Genomic DNA, 19,415 nt, shown 5'->3' on the forward strand with positions numbered 1-19,415 from the left:
GCTTTCTCTGAAAGTCCCACTCTCGCCACGCTATGGGACCAGCAGCCCCTGTGATAGAGGGAAAAGGAGGGTGCCCTGGGAAGAGCTGGTGCCCAGGGTTTGCCCTTCGTCCAGGCCCCAGTCACCAGAGACAGTCTCCACAGGTCTGCTCACGGGTGGGTGGGGGCTCCTTCCCTACACAGGGAGAGGCCGTCACATTAAACACGCTTCCCTCTTCCCCCGGCTCTTTCAGGAGCTGCCCTCCTTGCCCTTGCAGGTTCAGTGAGGGGCTTCTTCCACCAGGAAGCCCTCCCTGATGTCCTGTCACTCCCTCTTCTGGCCCTTGGCACCACGTCGCGCACGTGGGGATGGACGGACCAGCTGGATCAGCTTTACTCCTGATCACCAGCCGCCTGTCACACCTTTCTGTTCCCGTCTGTGAAATGGGAATAAGGAGCCCTACCTCACAGAATCTGTGTGAGATGAGAAGCGAAGCGGCATCCTATGAGGAAGCCCCTGGCACCCAGAGGGACCCTGCCACTCGCTCCTTCTCCTCCTTGTCCTTCTTCTCCTGGCTTTCTCCCCGTTCTCGCCTCACCGCCCCCGCCCGGCGCCTGGCACAGGGCCCGGCGCGCCCCAGCCGCCCAATCCCCGCTCGCAGCCTGACTTCCTGCCCGCCAGGCTCCCTCGGCACGTGCCCCGCGCCCCCCCCCCCGCCCCCGCCCGGGGATGCGCCACCTCCTGAGCGGCCCCGCGCGCGCCCTCTCGTCCTCGGCCCAGCTCCGGCCGCCGCTGACCTCCCGGAAGGGGGTCCAGCGGGCGGCTAGCAGGTGGGGTCGGCGAGGGCGGCGGCGGCGGAAAGAGGACGCTGCCCCTTTAAGGTGCCACCGCCGCGTGGCAGGGAAACAGCTTGTGCCAGCCCCATTCCGCCCGGCTCCGCTCGCAACAAGAAACACAATGCATAACAATCAGGCGCGCGCTTGGAGCCGTGCCACGCGGCGGGGGCGGGGCGGGGCCGCGGGCGGGGCGGGGGCGCCCGGGTCGCGACCCCCGACCAGCGTCCTGCGGCCGCGGGCGGACCCAGGCCTGGCGCTCCCCTGCGCCGCGGCTCTGCGCCCCAGCGAGGCGCCCCTGCGCCCCGGCGCCCCCCGCCCCCGCTCGCCTCCCCCTCCCTCCCGCCTTCGCGCTCCCTACAAAGTTCATTCCCACTAACTCTTTTCCAGGCCACTTCCCCCTCACATCTGACAATCCGGGGCCCCTCATTCTCCCAGTAATCACTCCACTGCACTAATTGCACATGCAAATATGCAAATGCGTATTAATTAATTACTATACTAATTAGTTCTGTGGTATTTGCGAGTAATAAATCATTGGATGGGAGCGAGGAAGCTGGAGACCTGGCCCATTTTCATTCTGCATAAAATTTTAATGGTCTCTCTGGCTGATCCGGGACGGCAGCGCGCGGAGAGGCTCTTAAAGGGCCAGTGGCGGCGGGAAGGGGCAGGGGCGGGGAGCGCGGGGCGACCCGGGCGGAGCTGGTGTCCAGGGCGGTCTTGGAGATGCAGCCCACGCCCTGCACTGGCGGTCTCCAGCCTGGGGTTGGCTTTTCCCCTCCCCTCCGGGGCTAAGTGTCCTCCCCGGTGGCTTCAAAGGAGAGAATCCGGGCGGGAAGGAGGAGGCTGAGCTCGTTTTCTTTAAGAAAGGAAAGAGGGCAAAGAGCTGTGAGAGGCCAATGCCAAGGCCTTTGGGGCCCCCGGGAGACAGAAATGAAGACTCCATCCTCAGGACGGCTGAGTAAACTGAGGCACTGGAAAGGCCAAGGTTAGCTCTCACCCCTTGCCTGTCCCCAGGGGAAGGGAGCTACAAGGATGGCCTGGGTGCCCCAGTCTTTCCATGTCTCTGGTGGGGGCCACACAGGAAAGGGAGCCACCCAGGAAAGCCTCCAGCTTTCCCTTTCCACATGATCAAACTACTGCCCCGCCCCGTGGGCACCAGCTGGCACCCTGGCAGAGCCGTCCTGAGCTTGAGTGGGCCCTGGGGACCTTGCTTTATTTCCAGGAGGTAGTCAGAACCTGGGCACAGGGAGGGGTCTGGCTGCTTTGCAGCACCATTGACTCGGGAAGCCAGCGGGTTGTGCCTCCCGATCGTGCCCAGGCCAGAGGATGCCAGAAGAGGGAACACTTTAGTAGAGGCTGCAGGTCTTCTCTGAGCCGTGGTCCCCAGTACCAGGGTCTCCAGTCTGGTTCATGCTTACCTTCCAGTCTTCTGCCATCAACAAGCCCCTCGGTGGGGCAAAGCCCAAAGGGGGTCAATGCTCTGGTGGGGCCGATAATAGTAACAGCAACTAACAGTGCTATTAATTCAGGCTTTCTGAGAGCTCTAGATGTCTCATGACCACCCAGTGACATAGGTTCTATTACACTGTCCATCTTATGGATGGACAAACAGGGACACCGGAAGGTCAAGCGACTTGCCCAAGGTCACTCAGCGGCGAGTAGAGAAGTGGAATTTGAATGCAGGTGGTCCAGCTCTGGCATCTGGGTTCTTGCCACCATACTCTGCCACCTCTCTCTCTACTACCATGTCCTCAGCACCTGCTGAGAGCCAGGCCCTGTGCTGAGAACTTCACAGGCAATGTCCTATCCAGCCCTCACAACCACCCAGAAGGTAGGTGCTGGGATTTTCCCCATTCCAGAGCTGGGGAACCCATGGCTCAGAGAGGTTGACTAAGTTGCTCTGGCCACACAGGGAGGATGTAGCAAGGCCAGGTTTGCTCCCAGCCTGTGTGACAGTAGTTGAGCAGGCTCTCAGATGCCCCTGCCATCCCACTGGAGGTGAGGCACGATGGGGTCATGGCAGCCGCTGCTGAGTAGGGAACAAGAGAAGGAAGGGATTTCAGTTAGACTGTGGGGAGGACTTTCTTCTGGAGAGGTGGGGGCTCTGGAGCTGGAGTGGGTTGGAGGCTGTTCCTTCTTTCCCAAAAAGCAGGCTGCGGAAGGCCCCTGGCTACTGGAGGGGCAGGGGGTGGGGGTGGGGGTGGGGGTAGAGGGATGGGAGGAGAACAGAATGAGAAAGTCCAGGCACAACGATATTACTCCAGAATCCTGGTGATTGTTGTTGTTGTTGTTGTTTTTCCTAATTTTGGCCCCACCCCACCTACCTGCCCCCACCCCTTCTTCTGGAAATCTCCCGAACACCTCCACTCCAAGATTTGCTACTTGAGGGGACCCAAGAAATCCATTCTTTGCTCTTTCCAGCAGGGGGGTGGAGATATAGCACTGTCACTCTGTACGAGCTTACTATGTGCCAAGCACTTGATGTGCATCAACTTGTTTAATTTTCACAATTCTATAATCAGTATTCCTATTTTATTAATGGAGACAGGGAGGAAGAAAAGAGAGGTTAAGTTACTTGCTCAAGGTCACACAGCTAGTAAGTGGGAGAGTAGGATTTGAAACTCCCAACTTGGTAGGCTCTACCACCCTGCTCCCCCTTCCCTGCTGAGCTCCTGTGGCTACAGGGGCATGGCCAGATTGACCCCCTTGCCCAGTGGAGTCAGGGATCACAGTAGCAGCAGGGCTTTGGGGGGACGCATTTGGAACTGGCAGATGCAAAGATAAAGAACATGCCTCCCGCCTATCATTCACACAGCCCTCCACCCCACGTAGATTTTCATGGTGCCCTTTACATGCTAGTACAAGTTGGGTAAGGTGAATGCTCAGGAGGCCCAGATCCCTCTTCTCATTATCCTGGGGATGGGCGTCCCCCCCAGAGTGGGAGGCTATCCCAGCATTCCCCTATCAGCCCTCCCTTGACAGAACAGCAGGGTCAGGGAGTCAGTTCGCTGCAGGTCAGGCGGACCACCCAGATCCAGGGAATTGAGATTCCAGCTCTCAGGGAGGAGCCCAGGGTCCTTTTCCCTACCAGTGTCTCAGGGGAACTCCCTTAGGGAATCTGGACACCCTCACTCCCAAGCCCTAAGAAAACCTTTGACACCTACCTTCTGAGCCTGGGAGTCCCGGGGGAGGAGGGTGTAGGGCATTGGGAGGGATGGCCTTTGGGCTGCAGCCCAAAGGAAAGAAAGGAAATCCATCCTCTCCCCTCTACTCCACCAAAGCCCAGAGAAGCTGGGTTCATCAGGGTTCCCCCCCCTACACGCTCAGTTCCGGGGAGAATGGGGTGCAAGTTGGGGAGTTGAGGGGAAGAGGCAGGAGGCTCTGAGCTTCTCCACGCAGCCCTCAGGGCCGGGTGCCTGGGCAGGAGGAGGGGGCAGAGCAGCTGCTGGCGATTTATTAAGCAGTCACGGAAAAATTGGTTTATAAATTAACAGCTGTTTTAACTTTAGGGCCTCTTCTTCAGGGAATGGAAGCAGCCGACTGGACCAGGATCGGAGTGTGTGTGAGGGCTGGTGGAGGGGGTAGGAGGCGGCGGGTTCCGGCAGCTGGCATTCTTCGGGAGCAGCCTCAGCTGGCACCTCGGGGGGCACCAGGCAGTGGCCAGAGCAGGGGGTCTCCAGGTGCCCGGGGCTGAGGCTGCCCCCACTGTGGGCTGCCTGCTTGCTCACTCTTCTCAACAACATCCTACCTGAGGGCGCCCGAGGGCAGAGACGCCGCTGTACTCATGTCTGCCACCAGAGGGCAGCCTCCACACATGGATTTCTGCTCCCCAACCCTCTCTGGTCCCCCTGTGTGGGTCCCAACTGGCTGGAGAGAAACCCGGTCCAAGGCGGAGCAACAGAGAAGCCTGGTCCAGTGCATGCAAGCAATCTTCTACTCACCCATCTTGAATGTATTAAAGGCAGCCGTAAAGAGTGAGAGCTCTGGAGTCAGACTGTTTTCTTGTGAACCCAGGGACCCTCTGGGCAAAAGGGTCATTTGCCTAATCTGTAAAATGGAATGAGCCTCATTTGCCTAATCTGTAAAATGGAATGATACTAATGAGGCTTAAATGAGATCATACATATAAAAGGACTAGCTCAGGGCCCAACACAGAGTAAATGCTCCATATATGTCACCCGTTGACAATTTCTGTGACTTGCGTATTCATCCATCCATTCATTCCTCAGTCCATCCCCCTCGGCCTGTAGCCCCTCCTGTATACTGGGCCCTCTGGCAGGCAGGTGATGGTGCAAAGACAAATGGTGGGAAGGACACTTCTCAAAACAGTGTGTTGAGTTATGATACACCCACTGAACAGGGAGGGAAGGTTGACTTGGATGGGCAAAAGAGAACGTTTTGGGGTGATGAAAATGTTCTATATCTGTGTTGTGGTAGTAGTCATATGTTGTTTAAAAAATTCTCAAAAACTCATAGAAATGCCTATCTTGGGGGCACCTGGGTGGTTGGTTAGGTGACCGACTCTTGATATGACCTCAGGTCTTATCTCAGGGTCCTGGTTCAAGCCCTAAATTGGGCTCTGCGCTGGGAGTGGAACTTACCTAAAAAAAAAAAAAAAAAAAAAAAAAGGGGTGCCTGGGTGGCTCAGTCGTTAAGCGTCCACCTTTGGTTCAGGTCATGATCCCACCGTCCTGGGATCGAGCCCCACATCGGGCTCCCTGCTCAGCAGGAAGCCTGCTTCTCCCTCTCCCACTCCCCCTGCTCGTGTTTCCTCTCTCACTGTGTCTCTCTCTGTCAAATAAATAAATAAAATCTTAAAAAAGAAAAAAAGGAAAGAAAAGACAAGAAAAGAAGGAAAGAAATATATATATTTGATGCGGGGGGGCAGAGAGAGAGGGCGAGAGAAACTCAAGCAGACTCTGCAATGAGCGTGGGGCCGGAAGCAAGGCTCCATCCCACAACCTGAGATCTCGACCTGAGCTGAAACCAAAAGTCCAAGGCTTAACCGACTGTACCACCCAGGAGCCCCTAAATGTATATTTTGAAATGGTACATTTTATTGTATAAAAAACTCTGATTCAATAAAGTTGATTTTTTAAAAAAGATTTATTTATCTGAGAGAGAGATAGCACGAGCAGGGGCGGGGGTGGGCAGAGGGAGAAGCAGGCTCCCCGCTGAGCAGGGAGCCCGATGTGGGACTCCATCCCAGGACTCTAAGATCATGACTTGAGCCAAAGGCAGACACTTAACCGACTGAACCACCCAGGCGCCCCCTAATAAGGTTGATTTTTTAAAAAGCACCCAATTCGGCAGGCAAAGGGATGGGTGATGGATGAATAAATGAACGAATGAATGAATATGTCGAATGAATGTTTCAGATGACGGCCCATCTGTCCTGATACCACTGTTGTCCTGGCTGAGAGTGCCCTTGCCCTCTCCTCTTCTTGTCCACGGGTTTCCCCAGAGGCGGGCCTTGGAATTCGCCCCTCCTCCCTCTCCCTCTCCCCACCAACAGCTTCGGCAGGGAAAGATGCCCCGGTGTGCCCAGCTAGTGCTCCCCGGCTTCTCTAAGGTTGCTTCCCAGGGCTTCCGGGGCCTCCCTTCCAGCTGCCACGTGCCAACCCGGCCAGCTCTGCTCAGCTCCGTGGTGCCAAGGTCACGGGTATGATGCCCAACTACAGACCGGCAGTACCAGCTGCTCAGCCGCCCAAACCCTGGCCGACTCCGCCACCTGCTGGCCTTTCTCGTAACCGCACCCCTGAACGCCAGGGAAGCTAGACTTGACTGCACACCTACCAGGAGTACAGCACTGGGCTGGGGGCTTTACTCGCTTTATCCTATTGAATCGTCCCAGCTACCATGTGAGGTGGGCTTTGAAATACGAGGAAACTGAGGCAAAGAGAGGGTAAGATTTTATCTAAGATCACACAGTAAATTATAGATCCAAATTTCCTACCCAGGTCTGTCCAACTCCTCAGTGTATGTTCTGTCCACCTGACCGTATCTTGCTTGGGGGAAGGGAGGGAATATTCTCGATCTTCCACTCTCCCCAACTCCCAGAAGGAAGGCAAAGGCCTCACACCTCCCTTCCAGATTCACGTTCCAGAGAAGGTGAATGTAGTGTCTCCTGAACGCTGGGCCGTGTGGCAGCAAGCAGGTAATGATGTGAAGAGAAACGGTGAGAAGGACATGTCTCAAAATAGTGTGTTGAGACCTATGACACATTAATGGACACACTACAATTCTTATTTCTGTCTGTCCAAGCAGAAAGACCCACAGTTCAATCAGAGTTAAGTCAAACAAGGTCTTGATTTTGTTTCTTGGACCCAACCGCCTGTGCTTCCAACTCAAGAATAATAACTGAGGAGTGGCACATTATTTTTACATCTCATTTGCATATGATTAATTCTAAGTCAAAGAGAATGGAGGTCACCCTGGCCCCTTGCTTCTTAGTCCCCCGCCCCTATGTGCCTGACCCTGGCCACATCTCCCAGCTCCCGCGGGGGCTCCCCCACCCTCACAAGTCCCACCCCACCCCTTGCCCCTGACCGCATCCCCCCAGCTCCCAGAAGTCCTGTTCCCTTCCTCCTCCTTCACCCACGCAGCCCCCGCCACCTGGCCGCCCACCTGAAAAACTTTTCCCCAAGTTCTTGAGAAGTCGCGTAGGATCCAGGAGAGAAAAATCAAAGTAATAAAACCTCATTTAATTCCTAACAGAGGGCAGAACTGTGAGCTGCAATTATCTTAATGCTGAGCTATTTTTACTCTCTTTCCATCTCTGTCTCCTGCCTCTTTCCATGGTGAGGCTTTCTTTCTCCCTTTGTCTCTCCATCTCTCACATGTGTTTTCTCTCTTTTCACTTTGTCCTGCCTCCCCACCTTCTCTCTCTCACCTCCTGTCTCTGTCATCCTTCTTCCCTTCCTCCCCCTTCCTGTCTGTCCCTGTGCCTGTTCCTTTGTCAGCCAGGCTTCCCCACCCCTTGTGGCCCAGGTTTTGCAGCCAGAGCTGTGGGGGCCTGGGCGAAGGCTGGGGGAAGAGGGTAAAAACCCTCCCCTCCACCCCAAAGAGCCCATCTTCCAGGCCTAGCTCAGAGGGGGAGTCTACCTTCCCAGCTGCCCCAGCCTGGGTCAGGGGAATTTTTCCCTCATGGCCTCCCAGAGCGCCAATCCTTTTGGGAGAACCTCCATAGATGAGTCCTCCCTGGTCAAATGAGCCTAGCCGCCATGGTCCCCGAGGCTTTCTCACTCTGATGGGCTCTGAGGTGTGACTGGTGGTGATGCCTCCCTGTCCCTGTCCTCTTGTCACCCACCCAGCTGTCCTCTGTCCCCCTTCGCCCTGCTCCAGGACTTTCCCACTTCCCCAGCCCTGGAAGCCACAGGCGCCTCACCCTCACCTTGGCCCAGTGGCCACTCAGGTATACATGCCCTTCCTGTGCCCCTCTGACTTTCAGGACCTCCTTATCTACCCTCTCAAGGCATTGCCAAACTGCTCTTTGCCACTCCCCAGCACACTGCACCTGGAAGAGGGGTCTAGGCCAAGCCAGGGGCTGCCAGAGATGCCCACACCCCTGGGTCACAACTCGGCATCTGGCTGTTTCCCTGACAAGCATATAAGTCAACGAACACAGTGGGATTTGAACCAGGCCTGGGGTGGGGGGGTAGTGGAGCTGAGTGGCCAGGATTCCCAGCTCCTGTAAGCAAAGCTCTGCTCTCCTGCCACCCTCTGGGTGACTCTGGGGTGCAACATCGTGTCCTTGACCCCGTTTTCACAACACTCCTCTGGTCTCTTGCTCCCTTCTGCCAAGGACCCAGCATGCTGGGGCTAGAAGTGGAAAAGTTGCAGGAGGGGGTGGGGCAGGGGGAGTGCTCCTGGCTGTTCCAGGTCTGAGCGTGACCAGGAGAGAGGACAGCCAACACAAACAGAGTCCCAGGAAGACGCACTTTTATGTATTCGTCTACACATGCACCCTCTCAACACTACGGAAAAGCATTCTGGTGCTCCCCCATGGGCCTGCAGAGATACCCAGGGCCTGGACACATAAACAGGGACACCCTAACCCACCCTAACCCACAGGACCAGCTCCTCCCTTTTCCCCTCCAGAGACACACACCAACACCTCGGCAAAGGGAGAGAGGCTCACACCTCTGAAATGAGCACACGCACCTCTCCCCCCAGCTCTGTTCCCGAATGCACCAAACTCACACACGTGATGGCACGTGTACTGGTACAAGCAGCCCCCCCGACTCTGCCCCCTGGGCTGGCTCTGGCTCCCCCCTGCTTTAGATCTGGGGAGAAAAGACAGGAGACACGTGAACCCAGGGTACATCAGGGCAGGGACACATCCCCCCCTGCCCCCCAGGATCACAACCTCATCCACCTCTTCTGCACAGGCTAGAGCTGTGGATACAGCCCCTCCACCCCACCCCCCCAAGCTGCCACACGCCAGCCCATCACCTTGACAGCCTCTGACATCCTCCCCCACACCCACACCCTCCCCCAGCACACAGCCTTCCCACACCCTGCCACTCACACCCGCATCCTTGACACTCTGACACACTTACTCACATAGACTCACACACACTCATGCCACACGGACCCCCCCCCCCCACACACACACAAGCTCCCTAGCTACGGGCACCACAGGGCCCCCTGGCACTCACATACACTCCCTGCCATGATGACTGACACGTGTCCTCCCCCACACACCCGCTCTTTCACACTCTCTGGCTCTCTAGGACACCCCCATTCACAGCGTGACATGCTGGTGGTAGTTTCTCGAGGACCTCCCAGGCCTCCTCGTGAAACTCCAAGGCCCCAGGCCACGAAGGGGTTAAAGCCAGAGTCCCGTCTCCCCGCTGCCCCTCTCCCCCCACACCTCCCGCCCCGGCCTCCCCACCCCAACCCCCATTATCCTCCCCGCTGGACTCCATCAATAATGCAGCTTCAAGTTCTCGGGAGACGGCAGGGGGGCCCCCAGCCCGCTCCCCGGGTCCTGGCTCACACTCCGCACCCTCCTCCCGGCCCGGGGAGAACACGGTTCTCGGTGCTCATTGGCCACTTCCCCCTGGGCCCTCCCACCCAGCCCCCGGGCGCCAGTCCCAGGCCGAGGGGACGGGCCGGGGACACCAAGGCTGGGACCAGAGGGTGAGACCTGGAGGGATCGAGAAAGGCAGAGATAGAGGCGCACGGAGAGGAAGGGAGGGAGAGAGAGGAAGGCGGAGACACCCACAGAGACCCTCGGAGAGAGCGAGGGAAGGAGGGAGAGGCGAGACTCAGGGAGAGGGACAGAGACCCCGAGCGCACGAGCCGGGAGCCCAGGCTGCAGGCGCCCGGGGACCGGCGCGGCGGGCGCGGCGGGCGAGCCCGAGAGCCGAGAGTCGGGGGCGCTCGGAGCCGGCGCGACCCCCTCCCGCTCGCGCGCCCTCCCCTCGCGGCGCGCGGTATTTTTATCTGAGCGTGAGCCGCTCGCCTCCCCCTCGCCGCGCACAGCCAGCGCTCGCCGCCGCGCCCCGAGCAGCGCCGGGAAGCCGAGCCGGGACCGCAGCCCCGGACCCCGAGACGCGCGCCCCCAGCCCCGCCGGCCACCCCGCCCGCCATGGACCCCAAGGACCGCAAGAAGATCCAGTTCTCGGTGCCCGCGCCCCCCAGCCAGCTCGACCCCCGCCAGGTGGAGATGGTAAGGGGGCCGCGCCCCACCCCCGGCAGCGCCCCCAACACACCCCGGGGCTCCTCCCGCGGCGGGGTGCTGCCGGGGCCGGACCGGCTGGGTGTGTATGTGGGGGGAGGAGCGACGGAGCGTCTCGGGCCGCCTCGGACACGCGGGGGCGCGGGGCAGCGCGTGAAGTTCGCTGCGGACTCCGGCAACTTTTTCCCGGGGCCGCAGAGTGCCGGGCGGCGAGCGTCGGGGCCCCGGCCGTTCCGGGCCAACCCCGGGCGGGGAGACTGTGCTCTGGACCCTGCACGGTGTCCTAACCGAGGCTGCCAGGGGGACCGCTGCGCCCTGGCCCCAGCCAGAGCCGGGCGGAAGTGAGACACGTGGTGGTGCACTGACCCGTTGTACAGAACCGGCCTCCAGCTCGCGGCCCCAGGCTCTGCCCCTCTCTGGTCCCACCGTGTGTGCCTGGGTCGGGCCGCCAGAGCCTTGTTCTGACCTCCTGCTGCCAGGCCCCACACGGAGCCACAACATGCGGGTGGGGGCGACCAGTCGTCACAGACCCCTTCACGGAGTACTGAGTTCTCTGGAGAGCCTTCCTGGGGGTCGAGAGGTCTCCAAAGGTGGTGGGAGTGGACGGAGGGAGAGAAGAGGGCTCCGCTCCCCCCCCAAGTAGAGTGTTCACTTGTTGCTGAGCTGCAGCTGACACCCAGCAGAGCAGTGAGAGTGGAGCCAAGTCATTTTGGGGGGAGATAGGGGGGCCATGGGGGAGGGGGGAGGGTTGGGTCCTGGGTCTAAGCAGCTTTGGGTCTGGAGGCAGTTTGGAGAGCTTGGCGGGGGGGGGGGGGGGGGGGGGCGGGTGACAGTTTCAGCTTCATTCACCTGGTTCTCTTTGTGCATTTCCCTGGAGCTTGGAGGGGACCTAATTAACTGACAGTTGGTCTGATTGCCAAGCTGGGGGGGGGGGCAGCTACTGGAAGTGCTCAGTGCCCCCCCCCCCACTGTTCAGCTTGGCTCATATACCAAGGAGGGCAACTTTTTGTTTTTTATGAGCACTGGGCCAAGAGTTTTACAGCCTGAGAGAGACTGCTAGAGAGACCCAGACACAGTCTTCCAGGGACACCTCCAGGACCGGGTGGGTCTGGGGCTCAGGCCCACATGTTGCAGGTTTCTGCAGCGCCTTGGCTCAGCCTCCCTCTGCAGCGGGATCTGGTTTCTTTGGAGCCCTTGAGCTGACCTTAGGTGGGCAGGGCCATGTGGGTGCCATGGCCCAGGGGGCATCTCTCACAGTCAGCTTCTGCTCCTGAGGTCTGATATCTGCAAAAGCAGGAGGGGATGGGCCTCCTTGATAGGGGAAGGTGGAAAGGGAGATGCCCATTCTGGAGGAGCCACGGAGTGGGACAGGTATGGGCTAGGAGTCAGTGATGGGCTTTTCTCCTCCTTTCTCTGCCATGGCAAGCTGTGTGGCCTTGAGCTTCTGCCTGAACCTCTTTGAGCCCTAGGTTTTCACCTCTGTAAAATGAGGGGGTTGGGTGAACTATAGAGTTCCTTTCAGCTCTAACAGTCTTTGATTCAAAGGCTCCCTGGGGATTTCAAAGCACTGTTTGTTCCCTGCTGCCTGGGGAGGGGGGGTGCAGGTGTCTGTCCTGCTCCCCTCCCCCCCACCTCTTTCTCCCTCTCCTTAGATCCGGCGCAGGAGACCAACCCCTGCCATGCTGTTCCGGCTCTCAGAGCACTCCTCACCAGGTGGGCCCTTCCCTGCTGCCCCAGCCCTGGCCCCACCCTAACTCTGAAGCCTTCTTGGGGCCCTTGCCAAAGTCCCATGAGTAGGAGACTGAGCAGAAGATGAGGGGGAGTGGGTAAGGTCTGGGAGCCCAACCCTGCTGGGTTCCTTTATTGACCAGGCACTTTCCAACACCCAGAAGGAAAGGGCACACTTTCCCTTTCCCCAGAGCCTGAACCTTTGGGGAAAGTAATTCAGATTCTCTTTCTCTCTTCCCTTTCCTCCCCGTCCTCTCTCTTCTTCCCTCGGCTTCCCTTGGTTCATTGGCGGTCTCCCTCAGAGGAGGAGGCCTCCCCTCACCAGGTGAGTTTCCAGGGGCAGCTGGAAGGAGGGATGCTGGGGGCCCTTTTTGGTGGGCTGGACAGGATTCCTCCCGACTAACACATGGTGCCACCCCGGAGGACACATTACCGTATCCATTGGCACCTTGGTAAGAGTGCGTGGTGCCAGGGTCCCACTGGTACAGACTCCCCTGCCCTTGTCTTTCCTCTGCTCAGACTTGGGCTGGGCCTCCAGAACCCTGGATTCTGCCCTGAGCCAGGCCGCAGCTTATGGAAGACCCTCCCAAAGCAACAGGGCAGCCTGGCTGGACCCATCAGCCGAGGCTAGAACAGTTGTGGCCTGGGTTGCCAGGGCTGGGGTGGAATGGAGGAAGGGTGAAGGGAGGAGGCCTCTGGTGAGCCTGTTTAACCTGTCACTTACCCCGGCAGAGAGCCTCAGGAGAGGGGCACCACCTCAAGTCGAAGAGACCCAACCCATGTGCCTACACACCCCCCTCGCTGAAAGGTACTATCCCCCCCTCCATCAGTCTGGCTGGCCCCTTGACCCCCCCGGAACCAGGCTGACATTGGGGGAGGGAGGTGAAGGGTTAAGCTTTTGTCAGTGGGGAGGGGTTGTCTTGTGTACCCCAACCACTACTTAGGGACCAGATCTTTCTTAATTCGGTCTTGTAAAGAAGGGGCCCAGGGGCCGAAAGGGGTGGCTATGGGCCTTCAAATCAGGTTGTGGGGTTGAAAGAAAAGAGGCGGCCAGCCTAAAATGACAAGTATCATCAACATACAGATATTCAGCTCTGTACCTCCTCTTTGCAAGTGTGTGCCAGACCACCTTCCAGTGCCCCCCCTCTGTCCCCCCCTTCTCTCCCCCCCAACCAGCACCTTCTCCAGGTACAGCTCTGGCTCCCCTCCCCCACCGGAAGAACATTTGCTCAGGCCAGCAAACTGGTTGCTTCTTGGTCCTGCTTCTCCTTTCTATGTTAAAACACAAGTCATTCCTAGAGCACACACTTAGAGAGAACACCTAGTGCGTGCCAGGCCTCACTGGTGGGCACTGGGCAAAATGGGAGGAGTCAGATTTGGCTCCCACCCCCTTGGGGCCTTTTGCCTCAAAGGGTCGTGGGCGAGTTACTGAGGAGAGGAGGGTTAAGCCTGGATTTGAAGGCTGAGAAGGGATTCAACAGGCGGGCAAGGCATGGAAGGGCATTGTAGGAAGAGGAAAGGAAATGTGCACAGGGAAGGAGGTGTGAAATCACCCGGAGTCTTTAGAGTCCGCCTACACCTGGAGGAGAGGGCGTGGAGCTGGGGGCGTGGAGCTGGGGGCGTGGGGAGGGTCTCTTCCTAAGCCAAAGGATGCCTTCCCACCCCCCACCTCAGCTCTGGCCTGAGGCTCTTCCTGCCAGGCCAGCCCCCTCCTCCTGTGGAGGGAGGAGACCGGAAGGGTGTGCTGGGAGCTCCTTCTGGGGTGGGTTTAATGAGTTCCCAGCACTGGCCAAGGTCAGCAGGCGCACCTGCCAGCCTGCCTGCCAGGGTTAGGAGCAGAGAGGAGAGGCTGGGAGGAGAAGAGAGAAGGGCAAGGGCATTTTCTCTGCCCCCCCCCCCAGGACAGAAAGAGGAAGGGACAGCATGTGGGCAGTGGGTACAGCACCTGGAAGGACTTCCCACCTGTAGGGATGTGGGGGAAGGCCAGCCCCTGAAGGAGGCATGAGGGAGGTGGTGGCATCTTCTCAGGAGAGACCAGAAGACCTCTCTCCCCTCCCTACTCTGGGCTGGGGAGGGCTGAGTGGATGTGAGGGGCAAGAACCGTCCCTTGGACTCTTGGTCACGAGCATGGGGCAGAAGGCAGGGGTGAAGAGGCTAGGGCCAAGGGGCTTCCTGGGCACCCTGCAAGGGCTAGAAATGGGCTCCCACCGCCATTGCCCCTTTGGACTGCACCTTAGCAGGGTCTAAGTTGGGAGAGGCAGGGCAGTCTGGGGGCTGTACTGCGGACATTCTGGCTTTGAAAGGGAGACTTGGGTTGGGGGAGCTCAGGGCCCCAGAAATGGGGACAAACAGAGAAGAAGACAGCTGGGAGGGCGAGGAGGAGACCCCAGAGAGCTCCAAGAGGCAGGAGGGGAGGCACAGTGCGCGGGAGGCTCACAGGGCACCAGCAGGGGCACGCGCTGCACACCTATTGTCACTGTGGCACGGGGACTAAACTCTCCTCCCCTGACTGGGGGAGAGGGCTGGAGCAGCCACTTCCTCTCCTCCCTTCGCCCCCCAACTCTCAGAGGACCCTTCTGTACCTGGAGAGCACTGTTTTGCAGGCTTCAGCCCCTTTCCGGGCAAGGGAAAGCTTCTGGCAGGGTTGGGGCTTTGTTTTTTTTTTTAAGATTTTATTTATTTATTTGACAGAGAGAGACAGTGAGAGAGGGAACACAAGCAGGGGTAGGGGAGAGGGAGAAGCAGGCTTCTGGCAGAGCAGGGAGCCCGATGCGGGGCTCGATCCCAGGACCCTGGGATCATGACCCGAGCCAAAGGCAGACACCCAACGACTGAGCCACCCAGGCGCCCCAGGGTTGGGGTATGTAAGGGGAGAAGCCGAGGGCCTCCAGGGGAGGATGGACAACACCGAGTCTTGGCTTGAAGGGGACTCTCCAAGGCTGAGCTCTCACACTTGGCTCAAGGTAAAGATCCGCTGCGTCCCCAAGGCCAGGGCAGGGCGATTTATTGTATTTTTATTGCCTGGGTAACTTGCCCAGAGCCAGCGGGAGGCACCGGGCTGGGAGCCTGGGGGCAGGGCGGGGCAGTGGGCACACACAATGTGCCCTCTGTGCCTGTCCCAAGTTGGCAGGAGTGTGGTGCCCTGTTCATTGCACCGGAGGTTGCCAGCCTGGATCTACCTCTCTGGGCTTTCTGAGGGGAGGGGCTGCCTGCCTCCCCAGAAGGAGCTGTAACCACCCCAGCCCCTAGCTTGTCAGCATCCTGTCTGTGAGCTGTGAGTTCGGCTACCCAAGTGCTCTTAAATCCCACCGGCTCCTGGTCCCCCTGCTGCCTCTGCCCCAACCACTCCTCACAGCGTCCCCTCAACCCCTGCCATTCCCCCAGAATCCCCCAGCCCTGGCCCCTTTCTCCTAACTCCCTGGGCCTTTCCATCTTTTGGAAACTTCTCCTCAGCTGCCCACACTGTTCCTTTCCTAGGCCCTATCCCAGCAGGCCTTGGTGGTGTTGGGGGGGTGGGTGGTGTTTGCTGCTTTCTAGGTCACCACAGAGGGAGCTGGAAGCTTGGGGATGTGGGTCAAGATTGTGGGGGCCGCGTCTGAGCACACCACATCCCCAGGCACAAACTTCACTGGCTGTGGACTGTTACGTCCTCGGTCTCCGAATTGTCCCTACCTCAGCACCTGGGCAGAGACGGGTGGAGTGGCGTCTATGACAGGCGTAGGGCCAGGGGGTGGGGACCGAGCCCAGCAGGATCGGGGTAAGCAATGAGCCCTCAGCAGTCTGGGCACGCCGCTAGAAACAGAGGGACAAATCCCGCAGGCCCTGGCCCATGGGTCCTGTGCCTCCCAGCCAGGGCTGTAGCTAGTGGACACTGTCTCCGGTCCCCGGTCCTGGGAGAAGCACATGCCCCAGCCGCGGAACGTGAAGCTGCTGCTGCACCTGCCTGGTCTTGTCCAGCATGGCACCCTGTGGTTCAGGGCAGCTGCCTGGGGCCAGCCTTCGAGGAGGTCTGCATCTCTGGACAGCTTAGGAGCCAAACACGATTAAGGGTCTGCCCCCTGCTGCTTCTGCCCTCGTCTGGCCCCCAGCAGACTGACCTGTGACCTTTAGCTTTTGAACTAGACCCCTGAGGGGGTTAGCCATGCCCTAGGCCACGGGAAGGAGGTTGGGGCTGGGCCACATGCCTCTCCAGCTCCATGGGCCGCTTCTTGGCCTGGCTCACCCTTGCCTTCTGGGCCCCCCTGTGCCAGCCGTGCAGCGCATTGCTGAGTCTCATCTGCAGTCCATCAGCAACCTGGGTGAGAACCAGGCCTCAGAGGAGGAGGATGAGCTGGGGGAGCTGCGGGAGCTGGGCTACCCAAGAGAGGAAGATGAGGAGGAGGAGGAGGAGGAGGATGACGAAGAGGAGGAGGAGGAGGAGGACAGCCAGGCTGAAGTCCTGAAGAGCAGCAGGGGGCCTGGTAAGCTGAAGGAGCTGGGAAGCCTGGTGGGGTCCTCCTTGAGTGTCCTGGGGCACCCCTCCCAGTTCAGAGCTTTTCACACATGTTAAACCGCAGTTGTACGGTGAGGGCTTCCCCATCCTCCCACCCACAGGTGCCCTAGGATACCTGGGCTGCTCCCATCCTGACCCTCTCCCGAATCAGGTCGTCCCTAGTAATTCCGCTGTTCCCTAAGAATTACGGCAAGGCCACGTGAGGTTTGAGGCTAGACCCAAGAAAAGACTTCCCATCCCTGGCCGTGAGGGAGTACAGGAGCTGCAGGGATAGAGAACTAAGAGGGTGCAATGCCCCCATTACCTGCGTTTTTAAATGTAAGATGTGGTTTCTGCTGGGAGGCAAAGAGCTGGTTCTTAAGTCCTTCCCAGGACCCTGTGGCTGTTTCTCCCCCTTTTATTTCCTGGGCTGGAGGTGAGAGGGTGCCCTCTAGTGTCTAGATGGAGAATCTAGGATGCAAGAACAACCTAGTCTTCTGCGCTTCAACTCCAACTGCCTGGGAAGAGAGGGGTCAAGGAGGGGCCTAAGACCTACACAAAAGACCTCAGAGCTAGAGGCCCCAGATCCAGAAATCTCCACAGAGGGTCCTGAGGCCCAGAGAATTCCTAGGCAGAAAGATCTCTGCCCCTCCCATGGCTGTGTTTTCCATGCTTACCTATGGAAGGCTGTGCCGTATCTATCCCTCCTGGTGCACGTTAAACTTCCTGGTCCCTTTATTTACGGGGTTGAGAAACAGTCGACTAACCCTGCTTGCAGTGTCCAGCCCTCGCACCCAAACAAAATGGCTTGGACCTCCTCTCTGCGTCTCTGGCAGTGGGGTATCTACGCTGGAGCAAAAGCTCCAGGTGGAAGTTGAGTCAACTCCCACTGAGACCCTCAGGACAGGTCAAGAGGAAGCAAGAGGAGACTGTTCTCTCGGGAAAAGCAGCAGGGCAGAGGGCCAAATGACAAGACTACCAAGGAGAAATATCAATTGCCACCACTCCGGGAGTGCCGGTGCTGGTCTGGTCAGCATATTAACTATTATCTCATTTAAGGCAGTCTACGCAATTTCCTTCTCACCATCCCCTTCAGAGAGGTAATAACTGACTTATCTAACTCATATAGCTAGTCATTAGGAGAGCATTCTTGGTCCAGCGTTCTCTCCATTATACCATGATGCCCTCAGAAAGCTAAGCCTCAGCCATCAGAGAGGCTCCGCTCCTGCTCCAGGACGGCTGAATGGATACTTAGAGACTGTGTTTTTATCCTTTCATTCCCATCCCCAGCTGGGCAGAAGACAGCTTGTGGCCAGGGTCTGGAAGGACCCTGGGAGCGCCCACCCCCTCTGGATGAGCCCCAGAGAGATGGAAGCTCCAAGGAACAAGTGGAAGACCTGGCACTGAATGGTGAGGCTTGGCGGTGGCGAATGGGGAGGAGGGGCTGGGACTTTTGTGGGCGTGGCCAAGCCCTGAGTCCCTCCGCTTGCCTTGCAGAGCCTGGGGAGGAGCCACAGCGCCCCGCCCACCCTGAGCCTGGCACATAGGCACCCGGCCTTGCATCGCTCAGAAGGAAGTGGAGGGGGCATTGCTGTTCCCCAGATACCCACTCTGTCCCCACCCTATTTTGTACCCTTCCCCCTCACTCGCTAGGGCTGTGGCTTCTGACTTCTAGAAGACTTAAGGCTGGTCCATGTTTGCTTGTTTGCCCACCTTTGGCTGATGCCCAGAGTCCCTGGGCACTTGCTGCCTGATGCCTACCCCTGCCAGTCATTCCCCCATTTACCCAGAGGGAGGCGGGATGTGAGAGAGTTTGGATGATCCAGTAAGGGGGGGGGGGAGCAAAGTTTTATCCTTCACAATTCTACTCCCCAGACCCTTCTCCTGGGCACAGGAAACCCACAGGGCAGGACCCTAAGATCTGGGGAAAGAGGGTACTGAGAACCTGTAGGTGCCCTTAGATCCTTCTCCATCCCCTCTCCTATGGGGGATTTCAAGTTACCACCCCTCTCTCTGGCTTCTACCAGGGCCCAGGGCATCCTTCTCCTCAGCCTCAACATTTTGGAAATCTTCCCCTTATCACCCCCGCTCCCCAGCCTGGGTGCCTGGAAGATGGACTAGCAGAGGCTGCTTTGTTGCGTTTTGTTTGTGCTTTGATGCCAGGAATGCCGCCTAGTATATGTCCTTGGGGGGGCGCACGGTGGGGAAGCCAGGTTCTCCTTGTCCTCCAGCTGCTCTGCCCCCCCTCCCCCCTTCCCTGACTCCAGGCCTGAACCACTCCTGTGCCGTAATAAATAAATCTTTGTAAATAACCGTGCTGAGACTTCTCTTTCAGGGGAAAGGAGAGGGAGGAGGGGGAAACGGGTTCCCCTATGTGGAAGACCTGGTGGGTGGCCACCTCGACCCTAGTGTCTAGTCCTCTAGTCTGGGTCTTTCCTGAAGACAAGCTCGGAGCACTCTTAGGAAGGACCACAGAAGTACTAGATCCTGCTAGGGATGGCTGAACGAGGCAGGGAGGGAAAAGAACTTTCAAGAGTAATTGGATTTCTCCAAAGGGACCAGTCCCCCAGCCCCAAAGGCCTCCCCTCAGGAAGTTCCCCCTTTTTCCCCACAGTGCCAGGCCTCTGTGGCCTAACGATGATGATGATGCCCCTGGGCTTCTTTCCCATTTCCCCCACCATTAGTAAGACCCTCAAGCAGTCCCCGCTTCCGGCCC

At 58.5% G+C, this 19,415-nt stretch overlaps 1 protein-coding gene and 1 long non-coding RNA gene across 9 annotated transcripts; both read left to right on the forward strand.

The window, feature by feature from the left end:
• Nucleotides 1-1,483: 1,483 nt before the first annotated feature.
• On the forward strand, nucleotides 1,484-4,782 carry LOC118527869 (uncharacterized). The gene is made up of 3 exons (XR_004913318.2): nucleotides 1,484-1,800; nucleotides 2,428-2,646; nucleotides 4,325-4,782. It is a non-coding gene; the product is annotated as an uncharacterized LOC118527869 (long non-coding RNA).
• Nucleotides 4,783-9,896: 5,114 nt separating this feature from the next.
• PPP1R1B (protein phosphatase 1 regulatory inhibitor subunit 1B) lies at nucleotides 9,897-19,012 on the forward strand. Of its 8 annotated transcripts, none has more exons than XM_078065672.1 (7): nucleotides 9,897-10,491; nucleotides 12,153-12,213; nucleotides 12,531-12,552; nucleotides 12,957-13,036; nucleotides 16,479-16,688; nucleotides 17,990-18,109; nucleotides 18,197-19,012. In XM_078065672.1, the coding sequence occupies exons 1-7, from the start codon at nucleotides 10,411-10,413 to the stop codon at nucleotides 18,244-18,246; spliced, it is 624 nt and encodes a 207-aa protein (XP_077921798.1). In that variant the 5' UTR covers nucleotides 9,897-10,410; the 3' UTR covers nucleotides 18,247-19,012. The 8 variants fall into 8 exon arrangements, with proteins under 8 accessions (XP_077921798.1, XP_035935838.1, XP_077921800.1 ...); XM_036079945.2 differs by having other exon boundaries at nucleotides 9,898-10,491; nucleotides 12,531-12,553; nucleotides 12,961-13,036; XM_078065674.1 differs by lacking the exon at nucleotides 9,897-10,491 and adding an exon at nucleotides 11,550-11,602.
• The last annotated feature ends 403 nt before the right edge of the window (nucleotides 19,013-19,415 follow it).

Source organism: Halichoerus grypus, chromosome 2, assembly GCF_964656455.1.
Source record: "Halichoerus grypus chromosome 2, mHalGry1.hap1.1, whole genome shotgun sequence".
Lineage (NCBI taxonomy): Eukaryota > Metazoa > Chordata > Mammalia > Carnivora > Phocidae > Halichoerus > Halichoerus grypus.

What these genes read in the sequence shown, in the direction of transcription:
- PPP1R1B (XM_078065672.1), top strand. Translation starts at nt 10,411, where the DNA reads ATGGACCCCAAGGACCGCAAGAAGATCCAGTTCTCGGTGCCCGCGCCC. An exon ending in ACCCCCGCCAGGTGGAGATG is followed by an intron (nt 10,492 to 12,152) that starts GTAAGGGGGCCG and finishes CCCTCTCCTTAG; the next exon opens with ATCCGGCGCAGGAGACCAAC. An exon ending in GAGGAGGCCTCCCCTCACCA is followed by an intron (nt 12,553 to 12,956) that starts GGTGAGTTTCCA and finishes TCACTTACCCCG; the next exon opens with GCAGAGAGCCTCAGGAGAGG.